We start from the raw sequence: 26,740 nt of genomic DNA on the forward strand, positions 1-26,740 counted from the left end.
GGGTTTATGTCTCTGTCTTAGCAGTCATTTTTGATTACCGGTTTAGGGAATCATTCTCCAGTGTTCGGTCTAGATCTCCCGGTGTTGGGGATTTTTATCCTAGTTTCCCCGGGGCAGTTTTGTCTTGGTCTCTTCCCTGTCAGCAGGGTGAGAGTTTTTTCTGGGGTATGTGGATTAGTCTTTTCCTTCCATTTATCCTTTTTTTTCTTTCTTTCAGTAGAGCATTTTGCTCTGAGTTCTGGTCTTCTGGGTCCATGCCAGTCAGGACCTCTTGGTGAGTGGATTATTTCTGAGTTAGTGAGTTCCTCCTGCGTAGACGTGAGGGTCTCGAATTTGGTGGTGGGCGGAGCCCCACTACGGCTCTAAGCAGCAATCCATTCTCTGAGCGTGTTCTTCCGGAACGGATGTTCCTTACGATCATCCGTTTGATCTGACTATCCAGAGGTTTTCGAATGTGTATCTGAGGAAAGCAGATCGAGTTTCTCAGCTGAGGCTTGCAGGACTAAGTGACCTAAGGGATTAGTACCCTGCCTAGCAAGCTGTAGGCTTGGAGTTTAAATCCTGCTGTGGCAGTTTTCTAAATTCTGAGGAGGTCTATTTTAACCTTCTTCTTTTCGGCCATGTTACTCTTTTTCGAATATGGGTCAGGGTCTCTTTGGGTCTTGGGATCTTTTTTTCCGGGGCGTATTGCGAGGGGTCTCTTGGCCCTAGCTGAGAGTAGGTTTTTTTTCTGAAGGGTTTCGGTCCTTTCCTTCAGCTCATACCTAGTTCCTCGTCACCTGTTTTAAGCATGGAGGACTCCCTCTCTTTTTGTTGGGAGGAGCTAGCTTGTCCGGACTCTCTTCTGGATCCTGGAGTATCCTTCTTCCCCTCTAGAATGAGCTGGTTAAGGGCTTGTCTAGACAGTTCTTGTTCTAAGGGGCAGCCTGCAAGGATAGCCTGTTGGTTAGCCTATCTGCCTGGCAAGCGGAAGGTTGCAGATGGATACCAGCTGTGGTTCCTTTCTCTGGAATGTGTTTTTGCAAGCAGTTTTCGCTCTCTGTTTGTGCTCCAGTTCCAGAGGTTCATTGATTTTCCAGGTGTTCAGTTGTTTTTGCTAGGACACTGCCTGCGGCAGGGCCGCCAAGTCAATTCCTTGCTCCTTTTGGGGTTGGATTTATCCTTCAGGAGTTGCATCGGGTTACCTTTGTGCCTGTACAGGAGGTGGTCTATGAATTTTTATTCAAGGACCTATTTTGTCTGTAGTTTTTCTACATGTCATAGTTTTTGTGTTGCAATATGCAATATGTTCTTCCTTATTGTGGTCTCCCTTCTAATAAGGCTATCCAAGTTTTTTTCTCCCTAAGATTGTCGTATTCCTTGTCCAAATGGGAAGAGGTTCTTCTTTTTTTTTGGGAATCTTACCTTGAGGTTTCTGTCAGACTTCATCAGAATAGACAGTTTTTTCCTTTGTTATTCATATCTGGGGAGTGCAAGGTTTTGGAAGCTGATTAACATCCTCCTTGTTGGTGGAAGAGTGTTTCCATCTAAAGGGGAGGTGTGTCCACGGCTTCATTCATTACTTATGGGAATTAAGAACCTGACCACCAGGAGGAGGCAAAGACACCCCACCCAAAGGCTTAAATACCTCCCCCACTTCCCTTATCCCCCAGTCTTTCTTTGCCTTTTGTCACCGGAGGATGGCAGAGGAGTGCCGGAGTTTCAGAGTAGTCTCTTATGGAAGGTAGTGCTCTTCGCAATGGGACTGGAGTTTTAAGTAGTCCTGTCAGCCTCTCAGTGAGAGCCTGGGTGAAAATTAGAGTCCGGAGATGCAGAGAGAGTCTTTCTGCAAAACCATCCCGACTCATATTAACAGCTCCATAAGCAATCAGCGTTGACAAGTTTCGCTGCCTGCTTTCTTCACTAAAGTCCATGTCAGGAATGCTCTATGTGCGAGATGAGGCTCTGGCAATGTGTAGAACTTTAAGGTTACTTGCGGAAACTTGGGCGGCCATTTATTGGCGTGTTTTTCCCTAGTGCAGGGGCGGATCTGCCAGGCATTCCATGCGACTGGGTGTGGCTATCTATCATTCATGTTGATCTGTGGCGCAGGAGATGTAGCGGTTTCTGTAGTCCGGGTCCTAGGAGTTGGTGAGTGCCCCGGCCATTGGTGGTATAAATGTGCCTTTTTAATCAATAAAGTTAGTCTATCTAAGCGCACAAGTGATGGAGGACTCTGACGTGTTGGAAGGCTCTCTTTCCTTAATAAAGTCTCATTCCTGTGTTTATTGTGAGGAGGTTCTGGTAGATCAGCCTGCTCAACTATGTTCACATGCCTTGATAAAGTTACAGCATCTAAATTTAAACGGATGTCTAGTACTACTGAGCCGTCCACCTCTGAGGGTTCTTCGTCCCGTGAGGTGCGTTTTCTACATTCATCTCCGATTGCACATGTAGCGCCCCGGGGTCCTACTGTTACTCCTTTGGGAGAGATTTGTTGGCCGTCGGACTTTGCGGACCAACTGGAAACGGCGGTTTCAAAAGTGATCCATGCCTTACCACGTTCTGCTAAGCGCAAGCGTAGGGTTTATCATAGTGACCCGGCCCAGGGTTTGTCCTCGCTGATGGGAGATCCAGAGGCTTTATACAAGGACGAGTCCCACTCCAACTTTTTGGAGGAGGCCCCTTCTGGGTCGGAGTCCGTTTCATCGAAACCTCCGGCGGAGGAGGAACCTGGTTATAGGTTTAGGATGGAGAATTTGCGCTTTCTGCTACAGCATGTGCTTGCTACTCTGGAGGTTCAGGAACCTAAGATACCGGAGGAACCTCCGATTCCTAAGCTTGACAAGGTATACGAGGACAGGGTAGTACCTCAGTCTTTCCCGGTTCCCGTTAAGATGGCTAATATTATTAAGAACGAATGAAAGCAATTAGGTTATTCCTTTTACCCTTCTTCTTCGTTTAAAAAACTGTTCCTAATTCCGGACTCCTAAGGTGGATGGGGCTATCTACGCTTGAGAAGCGGACGACTATTTATTTAAAGAGCCCATGGATAAAAAGCTGGAAAACATTTTGAGAAAGTTGTTTCAGCACACAGGGTTTGTTTTTCAGACAGCAGCGGACGTTGAAGCGGTCGCTGGAGCTGCAACATATTGGTGTGAATCCCTGTGTTAAATGGTCGAGGGGGAGACATCCATCAACAAAATACAGGAGAAGATTAAGGTGCTGAAGATTGCCAATTCTTTTATCTGCGATGCCAATATGTAAATTATACGCCTGAATGCTAAGGTGTCAGGTTTTTCTGTTTTAGCGCACAGGGCTCTGTGGCTAAAATCTTGGTCTGCAGACATAACCTCTAAGGCAAGGCTGTTGTCCTTGCCTTTTCAAGGTAAGATCCTGTTCAGTCCAGGATTGGATTAGATTATATCCACGGTTACGGGAGGCAAGGGAGCTTTCCTACCCCAGGATAAGAAGGCTAAGACTAAAGGATCTACTTTTCATCCCTTTCATGCTGATTAGGCCCAGCGCCAGCAACCCGCCGCAAAAGGGGACAAGTCCAAGGGATCTTGGAAGCCGGCTCAATCTTGGAACAAGTCTAAACAGAGCAAGAAGTCCACCAAGACAAAATCGGCATGAAGGGGCGGCCCCGACCGGTCTCTGGATCATGTAGGGGGCAGATTATCTCTATTCTCAGATGCATGGTTGCAGGATGTTCAGGACCCTTGGGTTCTAGAAGTGGTCTCCCAGTGTTACAGGATAGGGTTCTGATCCCACCCGCCTGAGGGCAGATTCCTCCTGTCAAACCTGTCTTCAAGACCAGAGAAGAGAGAGGCCTTTCTAGAGTGTGTAAGAGATCTCGCCTCTCTTGGGGTTATTGTACCAGTACCCCTAGTAGATAGGGGTCTAGGGTATTATTCCAAACTTTTTGTGGTTCCAAAGAAGGAGGGCACGTTCCGCCCGATTCTGGACCTAAAGTGTTTAAACAAGTTTCTGAGTGTTCCATTTTTAAAAATGGAAACAATCAGATTTATTCTGCCCCTAGTTCAAGAGGGGCAGTTCATGACGACTATAGATTTGAAAGACGCTTACCTTCATGTGCCAATCCACAGGGACCACTTCAGGTTCCTAAGATTTGCATTTCTGGACCAACACTTCCAGTTTGTGGCCCTTCCTTTTGGTCTGGCGACTGCCCCGAGAGTCTTCACAAAGGTTCTGGGGGCGCTGCTTGCAGTGGCCAGATCCAGGGGCATTGTGGTGGCGCCTTACCTGGACGATATCCTAGTTTATGCGTCGTCGTTCAGCCTCGCAGAGGATCATTCGAGGGCTCTTCTTCTTCTGCTCCAGTCTCAGGGTTGGAAGATCAACTCAGGAAAGAGTTCCCTGGTTCCCAGCAACAGGGTGGAGTTCCTGGGTACGATAATAAACTCTGTCCATGAAGATATTTTTCACAGATCAGCGTCGCAGGAAGCTTGTGTCCACCTGTCTAGCCCTTCAGTCCTCCTCAAGCCCATCGGTGGCTCAATGTATGGAGATGATAGGTCTCATGGTGTCAAGAATAGATATTATCCCATTCGCCAGGTTCCACCTAAGACCTCTTCAATTGTGCATGTTGAGACAGTGGAACAGCAATCATTCAGATCTATCACAGCTGATATCCCTGGATGCTCGGACTCGGAACTCCCTCTCTTGGTGGATTCATCCGGAGCAACTGTCCATGGGGACATCCTTCTTGAGACCGTCCTGGGAGATTGTGACCACGGACGCCAGTCTGTCAGGTTGGGGAGCTGTTTGTGGTGCCAGGATGGCACAAGGAAAGTGGTCCAGGGAGGAGTCTCCTTCCGATCAACATCCTAGAACTACGAGCAATCTACAATGCTCTGAAGGCTTGGCCTTCTCTTGGGTCGGTCAGTTTTATCAGATTCCAGACCAACAACATTACCTCAGTGGCTTACATCAACCATCAAGGGGGTACAAGGAGCTCCCTCGCGATGAGGGAGGTGTCTCTGATCCTGGAGTGGGCGGAGTCCCACGACTGCTCGCTCTCATGATTCACATTCCGGGTGTCGACAACTGGGAAGCAGAGTTTCTCAGCAGACAGTCCTTCCATCTGGGGGAATGATCTCTCCACCCCGCAGTGTTTGCGGGGATTTGTCTCAGATGGGGAACGCCGGAGATAGCTCTCATGGCGTCCAGACTCAATTGCAAGCTGCCTCGATACGGGTCGGGGTCCAGGGATCCCGAGGCAGAGCGGATAGATGCCTTAGTGGTTCCTTGGGGATTCAGCCTAGCTTACATTTTTCCACTGTTACCACTTCTACCTCGTGTAGTGGCACACATCAAACAGGAGCGGGCCTCGGCCATTCTTATTGCTCCTTCATGGCCGCGGAGGACTTGGTTTGCGGATCTGGTGGGGATGTCATCCTCTCCGCCATGAAGGTTACCCTGTCGCAGGGATCTGCTGTCACAGGGCCCCTTTCAACATTGAAATCTAGATTCTCTGGGGCTTACTGCGTGGAGATTGAACGCCTAGTCTTAGCCAAGAGAGGCTTTTCTGAAGGTGTGATTGATACTCTAATTCAGGCAAGGAAGCCAGTCACTTGTCGCATCTACCATAAGGTGTGGAAGACTTACTTGTCCTGGTGTGAGAAGCATGGGTATCCTTGGCATAATGTGAAGGTATCCAGGATTCTGTCCTTTCTCCAAGATGGTTTGGAGAAGGGTCTTGCCGCTAGTTCCTTAAAGGGAAAGATTTCGGCATTATCAGGTTTGTTGCATAGGAAACTCGCTGAGCTCCCTGACATTCAATCTTTCGTTCAGGCTCTGTCTAGAATCAGGCCTGTCTTTAGACAGTTGGCTCTGCCTTGGAGCTTAAACTTAGTACTTAAGGTTTTGCAGAGGGTTCCATTTGAACCTATGCATTCCATAGACATTAAGATTATGTCCTGGAAGGTTCTCTTCCTGTTGGATATTGCTTAGGCACGTAGAGTATCTGAACTAGCTGCCTTGCAATGTGACCCTCCTTATCTGGTTTTTCATGTGGATAAGGCTGTACTTCGCACTGGGTTGGGGTTTCTCCCAAAGGTGGTGTCTAACCGTAACATCAATCAAGAAATAGTTGTTCCTTCTTTGTGTCCTAACCCTTCTTCTTCAAAGGAGAGGTTACTTCATAACTTGGATGTGATTCATGCCTTGAAGTTCTATCTTCAGGCTACAAAGGATTTCAGACAGTCTACATCTCTTTTCGTGGTGTATTCTGGGAAGCGCAAAGGGCCTCTGCTACTTCTTTGTCTTTTTGGTTGAGGAGCTTGATTCGCTTGGCTTACGAGACAGCGGGACATAAGCCTCCTCAGAGGATCACGGCTCATTCAACTAGAGTTGTGGCTTCGTCTTGGACCTTCAAAAATGAGGCCTCTATGGAGCAAATTTGTAAGGCGTATACCTGGTCCTCCTTACACACTTTTATAAAGTTTTACAAATTTGACGTTTTTGCTTCTGCGGAAGCTGTTTTTGGGGGAGATTTTTTGCAGGCTCTGGTGCCCTCAGATTAGGCTCCGCATTTTTACCCTCCCGGTTTCATTTAGTGTCCTCTAGCTTGGGTATATGTTCCCAATAGTAATGAATGAAGCCGTGGACTCTCCTCCCCTTTAGATGGAAAACATAAATTATGCTTACCTGATAATTTCATTTCCATCGAGGGGAGGAGAGTTCATGGCTCCCGCCCTTATCTCCGTTGGGCGGCCCTAAATTTATTCATCTTTCTGGCACCTTTTTTACTCTGATATTTCTCCTACTGTTCCTGGTTCCCTCAACAGAATGACTGGGGGATAAGGGAAGTGGGAGAGGTATTTAAGCCTTTGGCTGGGGTGTCTCTGCCTCCTCCTGGTGGCCAGGTTCTTAATTCCCAATAGTAATGAATGAAGCCGTGGACTCTCCTCCCCTCGATGGAAATATAATTATCAGGTAAGCATAATTTATGTTTTTTTTGCTGGTTCTAGGAAACAGCAGGACATGTGCCTCCTCAGAGGTTTATATCTCAGTTCGAGTGCGGTGTCATCTTTTTGGGTCTCTGACATAAGATCTTATGGTTCTGATAAGTGGGCAGCTGCTTGGTCCTCCTAACATTCTTATTCTTTTAATTTTTGGCTTCTATCAAGGAAGCCTTCGGGAGTTTGGTTTTCCTGCAGGCTGTGGTGCCCTCAGGTTGGGACGCTTCTTATTTGTACCCTCCTGTTAGCATTCAGTGTCCTCTGTAGCTTGGGTATAATTTCCCACAAGTAATGAATGCAGCTGTGGACTCTCCCTGTATTTAGAAGGAAAACATAAATTATGACTTACCAGATAATTTCCTTTCCTTCGATACAGGGAGAGTCCACAGCTCCCGCCCGTGCTCTCCGGTGGGCGCCCCTAAATTCTCCTACTGTTCCTTGTTCCCTTGGCAGAATGACTGGGGGATGAGTGAAGTGGGGGAAGTATTTAAGCCTTTGGCTGGGGTGTCTTTGCCTCCTCCTGGTGGCCAGGTTCTATATTCCCACAAGTAATGAATGCAGCTGTGGACTCTTCCTGTATCGAAGGAAAGGAAATGATCTGGTAAGTCATAATTTATGTTATTGAAGAATAACATGCTTAGAGGATATTGCATTCTTTTCTCAAAATGTTATAGTATATTTTCAGTACTCTACCACAGCATATCGACTAACATTCCCCATTATAATATTAAAAGGACAGTAAACATCTTGCAATTACAAGACCTTTTTGTTGTGTTGCTGTAGAATAACATATCAAAATAACATCCTTTTTTACTGCAGTTATTTTGTAATAGCCGAAATCCACCCACTGATTTCCTTATTTGTAGGAGCCAATCTGGGCTTTAGTCCACAGGCAAGAAGGCTAGTCACCGTCATAAAGTTAGTATAAAGTGTTTTGCAGTTGTTATCTGATAAAGACCAATTAGGGACAGATATGTAGCAGAGTTAACCTCAAAGTCAACAGGGTGCATTCCAAGTTCTGAGAATTAGAAATTGCACTAATTTAAAGAGCTAAATTACATGGAAAGGGTGCTAAAAATAATTAAAATATATTGCAGTTGTTTCATTATGCATAACTAAACATTTTGTATGCAAATCTCAAGGTGTTTACTGTCCCTTTAAGTTATAGAGATTAAACTTCAACACATATGACCTTAAAAAGATTGAGAGGAAGTGCAGAATATTTGTAGGTGTTATCACTTAGTTAGTTGTTAAAGGTTCCAAATAATTGTAAAATTGGTATGTAAAACTTTGACATGGATAGAGAATTTTGGAAACATTATCTTGTATAGGGTAAAATACACTATGCAAGTAGTCATGTACTGACATTCTTAATCATTTTATTATTGTAATTAATCATTGAAGTGGGACCTGTATAGTGGAGATGCTGGTGCATGGATCAGTGAATATAATTTGATCAGAATGTCTGGAATCTGGAATTATAAAAATGCATTTGTCTAAAGTACAATATAGAGAGCATCACTGTCATCCAGAAGAACAATCATAACAAACGATTCAGACTATATAGAATTTTTCATAAAGTCAACTCCACAAATTTGTGACTATCCAGGCCACATCTTTCTTATCTCTACTTATTCTGTCCATAATACAGGAATATCTTAACAGCATATTGCAACATGCAAAGGATTTTAAAGAATATCATCGATCGGTCACTGGTAAAATTCAGAAACTATCCAAAGCAGTTGCAACTTGGCATGCCAATACCGAGCGTGAGCAAAAGAAAGAAACTGAGAGAATTGAAAAAGAAAGAATGAGAAGATTGATGGTAAGAGCATTAATAGACATTTTATTGTGCTGTAAACATTCCTAAAGAAGTAAACTACTGATTTTGGTATTGTATCTTTAATACATATAATTTTTATTTTATTTGTTTTTTTTTGTACACATGTATATTTTTGCCTTAAAGGGACCTAATAAAAATACCCTGATTGTGTTTGCTAAATATTCTAAATGCCCTCTGTTTTGAAAAGCACCATCATTTCTAAATAAATATGCTAGAAATGACATATTTACTTAACTTTTTTTAAGAAGAAATAGTCGCTTTTGATGTCACTTTAAACACACAGCATTTACATTTGCCTGCATCTCTAATCCAATCAGGAACTTACTACTGATTTGTCTGGCAGTGTGCTCCACAGTGCGAAGGAAATTACACTATGCATATACAGTACTGTCAAAAGAAGTATGCTTTTCCTAATGCTTCCAGGGTGACCAAACACATTTTTGCATGCCAGAGGTGTCCTAAAGATATTAAAAAGTACTTAATGGAATTAAGTGAGCAGTGCCATAGCAATTAAAGTGCAAGTAGCTTTTCCCTCCAATGTTCCGATTCCAGAAACACTAATTCAGCTTCTTCTGTAACCGCTACAACATCACACAGGGCTTGTACAAGTGTTGCAAACAATTCCCTCCAACAGTACACAATACCTTCATTTATAGATAGGATGACACCTGAAAATCAGGAAAAAAGTTGCTCAAGCTCTTGCAAGAGCAATACATTATTCTGGGATTAGTTACCCAATCAGATTCCTCTCATAGGGAAGCATTAGCCAATGCTTCCGTATGAAAAACTCACTACAAAAGAACCATAGACCTCTTGTATGGAGAGAGGAAGCCCATTTTCATCCCATTTTATGAAAGTGCCTTCATGTCTACTTAACATATACGGATAACTTAATAGTTCCATTAATATAAAAAAATATATTTTAAGAGCAAATGCAGTTTATTATTTACTGAATACGCTTTACTTTTTATTTCTAGCATAATACACGCTGCATTTTAAGTCCTCAATGTAACAAAAGGGCTTTCAATTTTAAGAGTACTCCACCCTGCAATTTTTTAAAATTTGTATTTTTAAATTTCCATTTTTTCTAGAATAAAAACAGAAAACAAAAAGTTTTTATTTTCCATGGCTTCAAAATTTATGGGAATTTTACATTTCTAAGCAGTTTGATAGTTTTAGAGCAGGAGCGCTGATTTTGCCAGACTAACTATATATTCCTGCATTGACCATGAGACTCAACACGCACTGTTACATAACAATATATACATCTGTATTGTGGATGGTTATCGTCCAGGAACCTTGCAAACATTAACTATCACTATCTTAAATGTATCATCTTAACTTACTTGTAATACATGTGTATAGCTTTGTAGACCCCCAGCTTAATAAATAACTGTATAAAAATTGAACATATTTGCTCTTTGAGTTTTGAGTCTACCATTTTACTTTGTATCTTTCAAAAAGACACCTGGTGTTCCCTTCTATTGGTTTTGCACTTTTTTATTTTATTAAATTTATAGGATTGCTTAGTTTATATACCAATTGCAGGATCAAGTCCTAATTTGTGACACTTCCTTCTATTCTACCAAGGCAAAATCTCAACAATCTTAGCAATCTTTTGGGTACAAATGTTTTGTATAAAAATACATTCATAAATAAAGATATTATATGTGGATATCATTAGAAGCAGGGTACATCATTTTCATGCTTATATGTAGTTAATGTTTTATTTATATTGGCTTATAAAGCAGTTTAAGTGTAATAAGTATTGATCAGTTTGAGTGTGATTTTTTCCAAACAGGCAGAAGATGAAGAGGGTTATCGTAAGCTGATTGATCAAAAGAAAGATCGACGTCTGGCCTACCTGTTGCAGCAGACTGATGAGTATGTTGCAAACCTGACTAGCTTAGTATGGGAACACAAGAAAGCACAGGCAGCCAAAGAGAAAAAGAAAAAGAAAAGGAAGAAGGTAATTATTTTACATTTTTAGTCTTATATTCCATAACAGTACCTTTCCCTATAAAAAGAAGTACTTAAAACCATCCAGCATCTACAGAACATTAAGTAGATGCATTTAAACTAGACTGTTAGTACAGGTATCTTCCGTTTCCTGACTCTCGTGGTAAAGAGGATAATTACCAGATTTATGTGTCTGTCCTAATTATTATCTGTATTATGGTAAATATATGATTTAAACCTTGGTGTAGGGAGCGTATAGGATCTATGTGGATGACATTTTTTTATATATTTAATCTGTGGATTTTACTTTCTTTCATGTAATTAGCAAGAGTCCATGAGCTAGTGACGTATGGGATATACATTCCTACCAGGAGGGGCAAAGTTTCCCAAACCTCAAAATGCCTATAAATACACCCCTCACCACACCCACAATTCAGTTTTACAAACTTTGCCTCCGATGGAGGTGGTGAAGTAAGTTTGTGCTAGATTCTACGTTGATATGCGCTCCGCAGCAAGTTGGAGCCCGGTTTTCCTCTCAGCGTGCAGTGAATGTCAGAGGGATGTGAGGAGAGTATTGCCTATTTGAATGCAGTGATCTCCTTCTACGGTATCTATTTCATAGGTTCTCTGTTATCGGTCGTAGAGATTCATCTCTTACCTCCCTTTTCAGATCGACGATATACTCTTATATATACCATTACCTCTGCTGATTCTCGTTTCAGTACTGGTTTGGCTTTCTACAAACATGTAGATGAGTGTCCTGGGGTAAGTAAATCTTATTTTCTGTGACACTCTAAGCTATGGTTGGGCACTTTGTTTATAAAGTTCTAAATATATGTATTCAAACATTTATTTGCCTTGACTCAGAATGTTCAACTTTCCTTATTTTTCAGACAGTCAGTTTCATATTTGGGATAATGCATTTGAATTATTCATTTTTTCTTACCTTCAAATTTGACTCTTTTTTCCCTGAGGGCTGTTAGGCTCGCGGGGGCTGAAAATGCTTCATTTTATTGCGTCATTCTTGGCGCGGACTTTTTTGGCGCAAAAATTATTTTCCGTTTCCGGCGTCATACGTGTCGCCGGAAGTTGCGTCATTTTTTGACGTTATTTTGCGCCAAAAATGTTGGCGTTCCGGATGTGGCGTCATTTTTGGCGCCAAAAGCATTTAGGCGCCAAATAATGTGGGCGTCTTATTTGACGCTAAAAAAATACGGGCGTCGCTTTTGTCTCCACATTATTTAAGTCTCATTTTTCATTGCTTCTGGTTGCTAGAAGCTTGTTCTTTGGCATTTTTTTGCCATTCCTGAAACTGTCATTTAAGGAATTTGATCAATTTTGCTTTATATGTTGTTTTTTCTCTTACATATTGCAAGATGTCTCACGTTGCATCTGAGTCAGAAGATACTACAGGAAAATCGCTGTCTAGTGCTGGATCTACCAAAGCTAAGTGTATCTGCTGTAAACTTTTGGTAGCTATTCCTCCGGCTGTTGTTTGTATTAATTGTCAGGACAAACTTGTTAATGCAGATAATATTTCCTTTAGTAAAGTACCATTGTCTGTTGCAGTTCCTTCAACATCTAAGGTGCAGAATGTTCCTGATAACATAAGAGATTTTGTTTCTGAATCCATCAAGAAGGCTATGTCTGTTATTTCTCCTTCTAGTAAACGTAAAAAATCTTATAAAACTTCTCTCCCTACAGATGAATTTTTAAATGAACATCATCATTCTGATTCTGATGACTCTTCTGGTTCAGAGGATTCTGTCTCAGATTGATGCTGATAAATCTTCATATTTATTTAAAATGGAATTTATTCGTTCTTTACTTAAAGAAGTACTAATTGCTTTAGAAATAGAGGATTCTGGTCCTCTTGATACTAATTCTAAACGTTTAGATAAGGTATTTAAATCTCCTGTGGTTATTCCAGAAGTTTTTCCTGTTCCTAATGCTATTTCTGCAGTAATTTCCAAAGAATGGGATAAATTGGGTAATTCATTTACTCCTTCTAAACGTTTTAAGCAATTATATCCTGTACCGTCTGACAGGTTAGAATTTTGGGACAAAATCCCTAAAGTTGATGGGGCTATTTCTACCCTTGCTAAACGTACTACTATTCCTACGTCAGATGGTACTTCGTTTAAGGATCCTTTAGATAGGAAAATTGAATCCTTTCTAAGAAAAGCTTATCTGTGTTCAGGTAATCTTCTTAGACCTGCTATATCATTGGCTGATGTTGCTGCAGCTTCAACTTTTTGGTTGGAAACTTTAGCGCAACAAGTAACAGATCATGATTCTCATGATATTATTATTCTTCTTCAGCATGCTAATAATTTTATCTGTGATGCCATTTTTGATATTATCAGAGTTGATGTCAGGTTTATGTCTCTAGCTATTTTAGCTAGAAGAGCTTTATGGCTTAAGACTTGGAATGCTGATATGGCTTCTAAATCAACTCTACTTTCCATTTCTTTCCAGGGTAACAAATTATTTGGTTCTCAGTTGGATTCTATTATCTCAACTGTTACTGGTGGGAAAGGAACTTTTTTACCACAGGATAAAAAATCTAAAGGTAAAAACAGGGCTAATAATCGTTTTCGTTCCTTTCGTTTCAACAAAGAACAAAAGCCTGATCCTTCATCCTCAGGAGCAGTTTCAGTTTGGAAACCATCTCCAGTCTGGAATAAATCCAAGCCTGCTAGAAAGGCAAAGCCTGCTTCTAAGTCCACATGAAGGTGCGGCCCTCATTCCAGCTCAGCTGGTAGGGGGCAGGTTACGTTTTTACAAAGAAATTTGGATCAATTCTGTTCACAATCTTTGGATTCAGAACATTGTTTCAGAAGGGTACAGAATTGGTTTCAAGATGAGACCTCCTGCAAAGAGATTTTTTCTTTCCCGTGTCCCAGTAAATCCAGTGAAAGCCCAAGCATTTCTGAATTGTGTTTCAGATCTAGAGTTGGCTGGAGTAATTATGCCAGTTCCAGTTCCGGAACAGGGGATGGGGTTTTATTCAAATCTCTTCATTGTACCAAAGAAGGAGAATTCCTTCAGACCAGTTCTGGATCTAAAAATATTGAATCGTTATGTAAGGATACCAACGTTCAAGATGGTAACTGTAAGGACTATCTTGCCTTTTGTTCAGCAAGGGAATTATATGTCCACAATAGATTTACAGGATGCATATCTGCATATTCCGATTCATCCAGATCATTATCAGTTCCTGAGATTCTCTTTTCTGGACAAGCATTACCAGTTTGTGGCTCTGCCGTTTGGCCTAGCTACAGCTCCAAGAATTTTTACAAAGATTTTCGGTGCCCTTCTGTCTGTAATCAGAGAACAGGGTATTGTGGTATTTCCTTATTTGGACGATATCTTGGTACTTGCTCAGTCTTTACATTTAGCAGAATCTCATACGAATCGACTTGTGTTGTTTCTTCAAGATCATGGTTGGAGGATCAATTTACCAAAAAGTTCATTGATTCCTCAGACAAGGGTAACCTTTCTGGGTTTCCAGATAGATTCAGTGTCCATGACTCTGTCTTTAACAGACAAGAGACGGCTAAAATTGATTGCAGCTTGTCGAAACCTTCAGTCACAATCATTCCCTTCGGTAGCCTTATGCATGGAAATTCTAGGTCTTATGACTGCTGCATCGGACGCGATCCCCTTTGCTCGTTTTCACATGCGACCTCTTCAGCTTTGTATGCTGAATCAATGGTGCAAGGATTACACAAAGATATCTCAATTAATATCTTTAAAACCGATTGTTCGACACTCTTTAACGTGGTGGACAGATCACCATCGTTTAATTCAGGGGGCTTCTTTTGTGCTTCCGACCTGGACTGTAATTTCAACAAATGCAAGTCTCACAGGTTGGGGAGCTGTGTGGGGATCTCTGACGGCACAAGGAGTTTGGGAATCTCAGGAGGTGAGATTACCGATCAATATTTTGGAACTCCGTGCAATTTTCAGAGCTCTTCAGTTTTGGCCTCTTCTGAAGAGAGAATCATTCATTTGTTTTCAGACAGACAATGTCACAACTGTGGCATACATCAATCATCAAGGAGGGACTCACAGTCCTCTGGCTATGAAAGAAGTATCTCGAATTTTGGTTTGGGCGGAATCCAGCTCCTGTCTAATCTCTGCGGTTCATATCCCAGGTATAGACAATTGGGAAGCGGATTATCTCAGTCGCCAAACGTTGCATCCGGGCGAATGGTCTCTTCACCCAGAGGTATTTCTTCAGATTGTTCAAATGTGGGAACTTCCAGAAATAGATCTGATGGCGTCTCATCTAAACAAGAAACTTCCCAGGTATCTGTCCAGATCCCGGGATCCTCAGGCGGAGGCAGTGGATGCATTATCACTTCCTTGGAAGTATCATCCTGCCTATATCTTTCCGCCTCTAGTTCTTCTTCCAAGAGTAATCTCCAAGATTCTGAAGGAATGCTCGTTTGTTCTGCTGGTAGCTCCGGCATGGCCTCACAGGTTTTGGTATGCGGATCTGGTCCGGATGGCCTCTTGCCAACCGTGGACTCTTCCGTTAAGACCAGACCTTCTGTCACAAGGTCCTTTTTTCCATCAGGATCTGAAATCCTTAAATTTAAAGGTATGGAGATTGAACGCTTGATTCTTGGTCAAAGAGGTTTCTCTGACTCTGTGATTAATACTATGTTACAGGCTCGTAAATCTGTATCTAGAGAGATATATTATAGAGTCTGGAAGACTTATATTTCTTGGTGTCTTTCTCATCATTTTTCTTGGCATTCTTTTAGAATACCGAGAATTTTACAGTTTCTTCAGGATGGTTTAGATAAGGGTTTGTCCGCAAGTTCCTTGAAAGGACAAATCTCTGCTCTTTCTGTTCTTTTTCACAGAAAGATTGCTATTCTTCCTGATATTCATTGTTTTGTACAAGCTTTGGTTCGTATAAAACCTGTCATTGTCAATTTCTCCTCCTTGGAGTTTGAATTTGGTTCTGGGGGCTCTTCAAGCTCCTCCGTTTGAACCTATGCATTCATTGGACATTAAATTACTTTCTTGGAAAGTTTTGTTCCTTTTGGCCATCTCTTCTGCCAGAAGAGTTTCTGAATTATCTGCTCTTTCTTGTGAGTCTCCTTTTCTGATTTTTCATCAGGATAAGGCGGTGTTGCGAACTTCTTTTGAATTTTTACCTAAAGTTGTGAATTCCAACAACATTAGTAGAGAAATTGTGGTTCCTTCATTATGTCCTAATCCTAAGAATTCTAAGGAGAAATCGTTGCATTCTTTGGATGTTGTTAGAGCTTTGAAATATTATGTTGAAGCTACTAAGTCTTTCCGAAAGACTTCTAGTCTATTTGTTATCTTTTCCGGTTCTAGAAAAGGCCAGAAAGCTTCTGCCATTTCTTTGGCATCTTGGTTGAAATCTTTAATTCATCTTGCCTATGTTGAGTCGGGTAAAACTCCGCCTCAGAGGATTACAGCTCATTCTACTAGGTCAGTTTCTACTTCCTGGGCGTTTAGGAATGAAGCTTCGGTTGATCAGATTTGTAAAGCAGCAACTTGGTCTTCTTTGCATACTTTTACTAAATTCTACCATTTTGATGTATTTTCTTCTTCTGAAGCAGTTTTTGGTAGAAAAGTACTTCAGGCAGCGGTTTCAGTTTGAATCTTCTGCTTATGTTTTCATTAAACTTTATTTTGGGTGTGGATTATTTTCAGCAGGAATTGGCTGTCTTTATTTTATCCCTCCCTCTCTAGTGACTCTTGTGTGGAAAGATCCACATCTTGGGTAATCATTATCCCATACGTCACTAGCTCATGGACTCTTGCTAATTACATGAAAGAAAACATAATTTATGTAAGAACTTACCTGATAAATTCATTTCTTTCATATTAGCAAGAGTCCATGAGGCCCGCCCTTTTTTTGTGGTGGTTATGATTTTGTATAAAGCACAATTATTCCAATTCCTTATTTTTATGCTTTCACACTTTTTTATCACCCCACTTCTTGGCTATTCGTTAAACTGAATTGTGAGTGTGGTGAGGGGTGTATTTATAGGCATTTTGAGGTTTGGGAAACTTTGCCCCTCCTGGTAGGAATGTATATCCCATACGTCACTAGCTCATGGACTCTTGCTAATATGAAAGAAATGAATTTATCAGGTAAGTTCTTACATAAATTATGTTTTTTATTAATTATCTAATTTTAATTCTATGAGTTAAAGTTAAATTTTAGATTTGCTAATATAGGGGGTTTGAATTATTATTGATTATATATTTGTGAACTGCACTTGTTACATTTTTTTTGTTATTTATTGATGTTTGAAGATGCTTTTTTTTTTCTCGTTTTTTTTTTTTTTTTTTTTTTTATATGCACCTATTATATAAGCATCTAACACCAACTGATCTTTGGTGACTGGGTTCCATCCCGTAGGTTGTCAGTGTGCTATATGATTTTGTTTCACCCATCATCGTTTTTTGCACAAGTTGTAATGCCTAAAAATGTAGTCTTAGTGCTCTAGTTCAGATAACCTTAAAGGGATATGAAACCCAAAAATTTTCTTTTGTGATTTAGACATAGTATACATTTAAAAAAAAAAAATCCAATTTACTTCTATTATCAAATTTGCTTTGTTCCCATTATATTCTTTGTTGAAGAGGTACCTAGGTAGGCTTCTGGAGCACTACATGGCTGGAAATAATGCTGCCAGCTAGTGCTTAATATTCTTTAAAAAACAGCTGCCAAATAGTGCTCCAGAAATAAGCTGGCTCCTAAGCATACGCACCTGCTTTCTTTTACAAAGATATGACGAGTCCACGGATTTTATCCTTACTTGTGGGATATTAACCTCCTGCTAACAGGAAGTGGTAAAGAGCACCACAGCAGAGCTGTATATATAGCCCCTCCCCTTCCCCTCCACCCTCAGTCATTCTCTTTGCCTGTGTTATACTAGGAAGACATGGTAAAGTGAGGTGTTAGTTTTAGTTTCTTCAATCAAGAAGTTTTTTATTTTAAATGGTACCGGTGCGTACTATTTTCCTCAGGGGGATATGGAAGAAGATTTCTGCCCTGAGGTTTGATGATCTTAGCATTTGTAACTAAGGTCCACGCTGGTTCCTACAAGACTTCTGAAGGTAACCATGAGACATCTTCAGTGTGGAGACCGGTTTCATGCTACAAGCAGCATTAAGGTATGTGCAGCCTTTTTTTCTGAGGAGACTTGGTGTATTAGAACTGGCTGGCATTATTTCCCTGTATGGGGATGGGGTAAGCAGTAAAACCTATTTTAATAAGAGGGGTGTTACTGGAGTCCCTATATTATATTTATCATTAGTTGATATTTGGGCTTTATGTGACATGGGAGACGATGTAAAAAACGATGTTTTATGTTTTTATTTTTGGCACTTAAAACTTATTGGTTTTATGCTTGAGGGTGGTATTGTGTGTGTATTTCTACTTTAGTGCAAAACTGCATTCCCATGCAGTGTTGTTTGGGCCTACTCCAACTTTTGACTGTAAGGGGCGGATCCTATTTTGGCGCATTTTATTCAGGCTTAGCAGCAGCAAACAGTAACTTGGTGGCTCCTGGACTGTGTAGCTGATCTGAAGGGTTGGAAACTTGATTCGGAGTACTCTGGGGGCAGGTAGGCGCCACAGCAGAGCTGTGGCGAGGTGTAGAGTGTATTTCTCTTGTCAGGTGTATCCAGTCCACGGGTTCATCCATTACTTGTGGGATATTCTCCTCCCCAATAGGAAGTTGCAAGAGGACACCCACAGCAGAGCTGTCTATATAGCTCCTCCCCTATCTGCCACCCCCTGTCATTCTCTTGCAACTCTCGACAAGAAAGGAAGTATCAAGAGATATGTGGTGACTTAGTGTAGTTTTACCTTCAATCAAGAGTTTATTTTTAAACGGTACCAGCGTTGTACTGTTTTACTCTCAGGCAGAAATTAGAAGAAGAATTCTGCCTGGCGGTTTGATGATCTTAGCGGTTTGTAACTAAGGTCCATTGCTGTTTTCACACATAACTGAAGAATATGGGAAAACTTGGGGGAATGGTCTGCAGATTACCTGCTTTGAGGTATGATCAGTATTTTTATTTCTAGAGAGATGAATAAGTTCTAGAAAATGCTGAAAGAGCCTTGTATATTTGAGGTAAGCCTGATGCAGTGATTCAACAGCGACTGGGATCATGCTTACAAAACAGGGTAATACTCATGTTAATATTCATATTACTTAGTGACAAAACGTTTACATGATTTCATAAATAGGACGTTTTTTCTCTGAGGGAGATAAGTCTTTATTTGGGGCCTAGTTTCCACATGGCTAGTCAGATACTCCTAGGAGTATTTTCTTAAGGCCCCTCTAACATCCAGTACATGGTGGGAGGGGCCTATTTTAGTGCTCTAACTGCGCAGTTTTAATTCAGACTGAGACATCCAGCTTCCCTAGAGGAGTCCTCTGGCATCTGAGGACCATTTTAAAGGGGTTATTTCTGCACAAAATCGTATTTGAGGGCAGGTAGGAGCCTCAGCAGAGCTGTGGCAAGGTGCACAATTGACTTTTAACGTTTTTCAATCCGGTTTGGGGCCTAAAGGGTTAATCATCCATTTGCAAGTGGGTGCAATGTTGCTTTAGTCCCTTACTCACACTGTAAAAATTTCAAAGACTTTACTGTATTTTTACACTGTTTTGCAGTTTAAGTGCTAGTTTTTTTCTATTAAAGGCACAGTAACGTTTTTGTTTAATTGCTGTTTCACCTTTATTAAAGTGTTTTCCAAGCTTGCTTGTCTCATTTACTAGTCTGTTAAACATGTCTGACATAGAGGAAACTCCTTGTTCAATATGTTTGGAAACCATGGTGGAACCCCCTCTTAGAATGTGTACCAAATGTACTGAAATTTCTATAAACTATAAAGACCATATTATGGCGCTTAAAGATTTATCTCCAGGGGATTCTCTGACTGTAAAGAGGGAGATTATGCCATCTAACTCTCCCCATGTGTCAGAACCTATAACTCCCGCTCAAGTGACGCCAAGTACATCTAGCGCGTCTAATTCTTTTACCTTACAGGACATGGCGGCAGTTATGAATGCTACCCTCTCGGAGTTATTCTCCAAACTGCCAGGGCTACAAGGAAAGCGAGACAGCTCTGGGGCTAGAACTAATACAGAGCTTTCTGACGCTTTAATACCCGTGTCCGATATACCCTCACAAGACTCAGAAGCCGAGGCAGGTGAGCTTCTATCTGTGGGTGACATTTCAGACTCAGGGAAGGCGTTACTTCAGTCTGATTCTGAAATGACAGCGTTTAAATTTAAGCTTGAACACCTCCGCTTATTGCTTAGGGAGGTTTTAGCGACTCTGGATGACTGTGACCCCATTGTGGTCCCAGAGAAATTGTGTACAATGGACAAATACTTTGCAGTGCCTGTTTACACTGATGTTTTTCCAGTCCCTAAGAGGTTTTTGGAAATTATTACTAAGGAATGGGATAGACCAGGTGTGCCGTTCTTTCCCCCTCCTGCTTTCAAAAAGATGTTTCCCATAGATGCCACCATACGGGACTCGTGGCAGACGGTTCCTAAGGTGGAGGGAGCAGTCTCTACCCTAGCTAAGCGTACAACTATCCCCGTCGAGGACAGTTGTGGTTTCCTAGATCCTATGGATAAAAAATTGGAGGGTCTCCTTAAGAAAATTTTTATACATCAAGGTTTTATTCTCCAGCCTCTTGCATGCATTGCCCCAGTTACTGCTGCAGCGGCTTTTTGGTTTGAGTCTCTTGAGGAGGCTCTACAGGTGGAGACCCCCTTAGACGATATTCTAGACAGGATTAAAGCTCTTAAGTTAGCTAACTCCTTTATTTCTGACGCCATTTTTCATTTAACCAAGCTAACGGCTAAGAATTCAGGTTTTGGCGTGTAGGGCGCTATGGCTTAAGTCCTGGTCAGCAGACGTTACTTCAGTCTAAGCTTCTTAACATCCCCTTCAAGGGACAGACCCTATTCGGGCCCGGTCTGTAGGAGATCATTTCTGATATTACTGGAGGAAAAGGTCACGCCCTTCCTCAGGATAGGTCCAATAAGTTAAGGACCAAACAGAATAATTTTCGTTCCTTTCGAAACTTCAAGAGTGGCGCAGCTTCAGTTTCCTCTAATGCAAAAGAAGAGGGAAATTTCGCCCAGTCCAAACCAGTCTGGAGACTTAACCTGGCTTGGAACGAGGGGAAGCAGGCCAAGAAACCTGCGGCTGCCTCTAAGACAGCATGAAGGAGTAGCCCCCGATCCGGGACTGGATCTAGTGGGGGGCAGACTTTCTCTCTTCGCCCAGGCTTGGGCAAGAGACGTCCAGGATCCCTAGGCATTAGAGATCGTTTCCCAGGGATATCTTCTGGACTTCAAAGCTTCATCTCCAATGGGGAGATTTCATCTCTCCCAATTATCTGTAAAACAAGATAAAGAGAGAGGCATTCTTATGTTGTGTTCAAGACCTACTGGTTATGGGAGTGATCCACCCAGTTCCAAGGGAAGAACAGGGGCAGGGCTTCTATTCAAATCTGTTTATAGTTCCCAAAAAAGAGGGAACTTTCAGACCAATCTTGGATCTCAAGATCCTAAACAAATTTCTCAGGGTCCCATCCTTCAAGATGGAGACTATCCGAACCATCCTCCCTATGATCCAGGAGGGTCAATATATGACTACCGTGGACTTAAAGGATGCTTATCTCCACATTCCGATTCACAGAGATCATCATCAGTTCCTCAGGTTCGCCTTCTTAGACAGGCATTACCAGTTTGTGGCTCTTCCCTTCGGGTTAGCCACGGCACCAAGAATCTTTATGAAGGTTCTAGGGTCCCTACTGACAGTTCTAAGGCCACGGGGCATAGCGGTGGCTCCTTACCTAGACAACATTCTGATACAGGCGTCGACTTTTCAAATCGGCAAGTCCCATACGGACATTGTTCTGGCCTTTCTAAGGTCTCACGGGTGGAAGGTGACGAAGAAAAGAGTTCTCTCTCCCCTCTCACAAGAGTTTCCTTCCTAGGAACACTGATAGATTCAGTAGAAATGAAAATTTTTCTGACAGAGGTCAGGTTATCAAAGCTTCTAAGGGTAGACAAAAGTAAGGAAAAAAGTTCAAAGGAGGGTAGCCTCTGGTGCGGCGTGCTCCGCAATGAAATTTATAACCTGCAGTGATTAAATTTGCAGCTCGCATATGCACAGTGCTCTCATGACAAGTCTTGAGCACTGGTTTCTGAGGAGTAAGGTCCCGTCCGGTTTCCTTCCCATACAGGTTCCAATCACTATTAGCCCACCGCTATATTTAGGTAAGTCCCAAGAGGTGTGTGACAGGAAAACTGTACAGTGTTCAAGGCTAAGAATGCACGTACCTCCAATCCATGTGACCCCCACCAGGAATCGTCCTGTGTGTACCGATTACCGCCGTATGGCTAGTATCTCCGTCCATTGCTGGGTAATGTGCAGCTCCCAAGCAACCTCCGTAGTCGGTGCGGTATGTAGCTCCTCCTCTCCAGGTGTCTTTGGCAACAAGCTAGCTTTGCGGTCAGGATATTGCGCTCACCCCACACCTGTGCTCACTCAAAAACGGCCATACATAGCAAGTAGAAAGGATTGCAAGGAGCACAGGTATAAGTGTGAAACAAAAAGTGTTTATTAAACATGCCCGCATGTTTAATAAACACTTTTTGTTTCACACTTATACCTGTGCTCCTCGCAATCCTTTCTACTTGCTATCAAAGCTTCTAACTTCCTGCCGTGCTCTTCATTCCACTTCTCGGGCCGTCAGTGGCTCAGTGTATGGAAGTAATCGGCCTAATGGTAGCGGCAATGGACATAGTTCCGTTTGCCCGCCTACATCTCAGACCACTGCAACTTTGCATGCTCAATCAGTGGAATGGGGATTACACAGATTTGTCCCCTCTGCTAAATCTGGATCAAGAGACCAGGGATTCTCTTCTCTGGTGGTTATCTCGGGTCCATCTGTCCAGGGGAATGAGTTTCCGCAGGCCAGAGTGGACTATAGTGACGACAGATGCCAGCCTTCTGGGCTGGGGCGCAGTCTAGAACTCCCTGAAGGCTCGGGGTTCGTGGACTCAGGAGGAAGCCCTCCTTCCGATAAACATTCTGGAACTGAGAGCGATATTCAATGCTCTTCAGGCTTGGCCTCAACTAGCTGCGGTCAGGTTCATCAGATTTTAGTCGGACAATATCACGACTGTAGCCTATATCAACCATCAGGGGGGAACAAGAAGCCCCCCTGGCTATGTTGGAGGTTTCAAAGATAATTCTATGGGCAGAGGTTCACTCTTGCCATCTCTCAGCTTTCCATATCCCAGGAGTAGAGAACTGGGAGGTGGATTTTCTAAGTCGGCAGACTTTTCATCCGGGGGAGTGGGAGCTCCATCCGGAGGTATTTGCCCAGCTGATTCAACTATGGGGCAAACTAGAACTGGATCTAATGGCGTCTCGTCAGAACGCCAAGCTTCCTTGTTACGAGTCCAGGTCAAGGGATCCCCAGGCAGCGCTGATAGATGCTCTAGCAGTGCCCTAGTCCTTCAGCCTGGCTTATGTGTTCCCACCATTTCCTCTCCTCCCTCGTCTGATTGCCAAGATTAAGCAGGAGAAAGCTTTGGTGATTTTGATAGCACCTGCGTGGCCACGCAGGACTTGGTATGCAGATCTGGTGGACATGTCATCCCTTCCACCATGGACTCTGCCGCTGAGGCAGGACCTTCTACTCAAAGGTCCATTCAAACATCCAAATCTAATTTCTCTGCGGCTGACTGCTTGGAGATTGAACAATTGATTTTATCAAAACGTGGTTTCTCCGAGTCGGTCATTGATACCTTAATTCAGGCTCGAAAGCCTGTCACCAGGAAAATCTATCATAAGACATGGTGTAAATATCTTCATTGGTGTAAATCCAAGGGTTACTCATGGAGTAAATTCAGGATTCCTAGGATATTATCCTTTCTCCAAGATTTTGATAGCACCTGCGTGGCCACGCAGGACTTGGTATGCAGATCTGGTGGACATGTCATCCCTTCCACCATGGACTCTGCCGCTGAGGCAGGACCTTCTACTCAAAGGTCCATTCAACCATCCAAATCTAATTTCTCTGCGGCTGACTGCTTGGAGATTGAACAATTGATTTTATCAAAACGTGGTTTCTCCGAGTCGGTCATTGATACCTTAATTCAGGCTCGAAAGCCTGTCACCAGGAAAATCTATCGTAAGACATGGTGTAAATATCTTCATTGGTGTAAATCCAAGGGTTACTCATGGAGTAAATTCAGGATTCCTAGGATATTATCCTTTCTCCAAGAAGGATTGGAGAAGGGATTGTCAGCTAGTTCCTTAAAGGGACAGATTTCTGCTCTGTCTATTCTTCTGCACAAGCGTCTGGCAGATGTTCCAGACGTTCAGGCGTTTTGTCAGGCTTTAGTTAGAATCAAGCCTGTGTTTAAACCTGTTGCTCCACCATGGAGTTTAAATTTAGTTCTTAAAGTTCTTCAAGGGGTTCAGTTTGAACCTCTGCATTCCATAGATATCAAGCTTTTATCTTGGAAAGTTCTGTTTTTGGTAGCTATCTCTTCGGCTCAAAGAGTTTCAGAGTTATCTGCCTTACAGTGTGATTCCCCTTATCTGATCTTCCATGCAGATAAGGTAGTTTTGCGTACCAAACCTGGGTTTCTTCCTAAGGTGGTATCTAACAAGAATATCAATCAGGAGATTGTTGTTCCGTCACTGTGTCCTAATCCTTCTTCAAAGAAGGAACGTCTATTACACAATCTTGACGTGGTTTGTGCTTAAAAGTTTTTATTTACAAGCTACTAAGGATTTTCATCAAACATCTGCATTGTTTGTTGTCTACTCTGGACAGAGGAGAGGCCAAAAGGCTTCGGCATCTTCTCTTTCCTTTTGGCTGAGAAGCATAATCCGTTTAGCTTATGAGACTGCTGGCCAGCAGCCTCCTGAACGAATTACAGCTCATTCCACTAGAGCGGTAGCTTCCACATGGGCTTTTAAAAATGAGTCCTCTGTTGAACAGATTTGTAAGGCAGCGACTTGGTCTTCGCTTCATACTTTTTCTAAATTCTACAAATTTGATACTTTTGCTTCCTCGGAGGCTATTTTTGGGAGAAAGGTCTTGCAGGCAGTGGTGCCTTCCGTTTAAGTTCCTGCCTTGTCCCTCCCTTCATCCGTGTCCTAAAGCTTTGGTATTGGTATCCCACAAGTAATGGATGAACCCGTGGACTGGATACACCTTACAAGAGAAAACAAAATTTATGCTTACCTGATAAATTTCTTTCTCTTGTGATGTATCCAGTCCACGGCCCGCCCTGTCACTTTAAGGCAGGTGTTTTTTATTTTTAAACTACAGTCACCACTGCACCCTATAGTTTCTCCTTTTTCTTGCTTGTCTTCGGTCGAATTACTGGGGGTGGCAGTTAGGGGAGAAGCTATATAGACAGCTCTGCTGTGGGTGTCCTCTTGCAACTTCCTGTTGGGGAGGAGAATATCCCACAAGTAATGGATGAACCCGTGGACTGGATACACCACAAGAGAGAAATTTATCAGGTAAGCATAAATTTTGTTTTTTATCTATCTTTTGACTAGATGTTGATATAAGTACTTCTAAAGCCTTATTTCGGCCCTTGCTTCTGGGTGCAGTCATTTTTGGATTAACCTACGATATTTAAGTTAAATTTGGGAATAATTTAACGTTTTTTGTGCATTTTGGAAAAATTGTTCACTTTTTCTTTTCTTAAAGGCACAGTACACGTTTTTTCTAATGTTTATTTTATGCTATAAATAAATGTTTAAACGACTTTTGTGGTATTACTAGTCTGTTCAACATATCTGACATTGAGGTTTCTCATTGTTCTATGTGTTTAGAAGCTATTGTGCACTCCCCTCTAACATTGTGTAACTTTTGTACTGAAAGGGCTTTAGAATGTAAAAAGCATATTTTAAATAAAGTAAGTGTGCCTAAGGATGATTCTCAGTCTGAAGAGAATCAGGATATGCCATCCAATTCTCCCCAAGTGTCACTACCTTTAACGCCCACACAAGCGACGCCTAGTACTTCTAGTGCGTCTAATTCCTTTACTCTGCAGGAGATGGCTGCAGTTATGTCAACTACCCTTACAGAGGTATTGTCTAAATTGCCAGTGTTGCAGGGTAAACGCAGTAGGTCAAGTATTAATATAAATACTGAATCCTTTGATGCTTTATTAGCTATTTCCGATGTTCCCTCACAGTGCTCTGAGTTGGGGATCAGGGAATTACTATCTGAGGGTGAAATTTCTGATTTAGGGAATGTTTTGCCTCAGACAGATTCGGATGCTATGTCATTTAAATTTAAGCTTGAACACCTCCGCCTGTTACTTAGGGAGGTTTTAGCGATTCTGGATGATTGCGACCCTATTGTGATTCCTCCAGAGAAATTGTGTAAAATGGATAAATATTTGGAAGTACCTACTTACACTGATGTTTTTCCGGTTCCTAAGAGAATTTCGGAAATTGTTAGAAAGGAATGGGATAGACCAGATATACCGTTTTCTCCCCCTCCTAATTTTAAGAAAATGTTTCCCATATCAGATACCATTCGGGACTCATGGCAAACGGTCCCTAAGGTAGAGGGAGCTATATCTACCCTAGCTAAGCGTACTACTATACCCATTGAGGATAATTGTGCTTTCAAAGACCCTATGGATAAGAAATTAGAGGGTCTTCTAAAGAGATTATTTGTTAATCAGGGGTTTCTTTTACAACCTATGGCTTGCATTGTTCCAGTAACTACTGCAGCAGATTTTTGGTTTGAGGCTCTAGAAGAGTCTCTTAAGGTTCAGATTCCATTAGATGACATCTTAGATAGAATTAAGGCTCTCAAGCTAGCTAATTCTTTTATTACTGGTGCCGCTTTTCAAATTGCTAAATTAGCAGCAAAAAATGCAGGATT

At 42.0% G+C, this 26,740-nt stretch overlaps 1 protein-coding gene across 1 annotated transcript in view; it reads left to right on the forward strand.

Moving 5' to 3' along the window:
- Positions 1 to 26,740, forward strand: part of SMARCA2 (SWI/SNF related, matrix associated, actin dependent regulator of chromatin, subfamily a, member 2) — a 1,314,671-nt gene that overhangs the window by 531,929 nt on the left and 756,002 nt on the right. Inside the window, exons 12-13 of the mRNA XM_053702540.1 lie at positions 8,617 to 8,790; positions 10,610 to 10,777. Of these exons, the coding sequence (XP_053558515.1) occupies positions 8,617 to 8,790; positions 10,610 to 10,777 (342 nt within the window). The remainder of the gene's footprint in view (positions 1 to 8,616; positions 8,791 to 10,609; positions 10,778 to 26,740) is intronic.

The sequence above is a fragment of the Bombina bombina genome, chromosome 2 (assembly GCF_027579735.1).
Source record: "Bombina bombina isolate aBomBom1 chromosome 2, aBomBom1.pri, whole genome shotgun sequence".
Classification (NCBI taxonomy): Eukaryota; Metazoa; Chordata; class Amphibia; order Anura; family Bombinatoridae; genus Bombina; species Bombina bombina.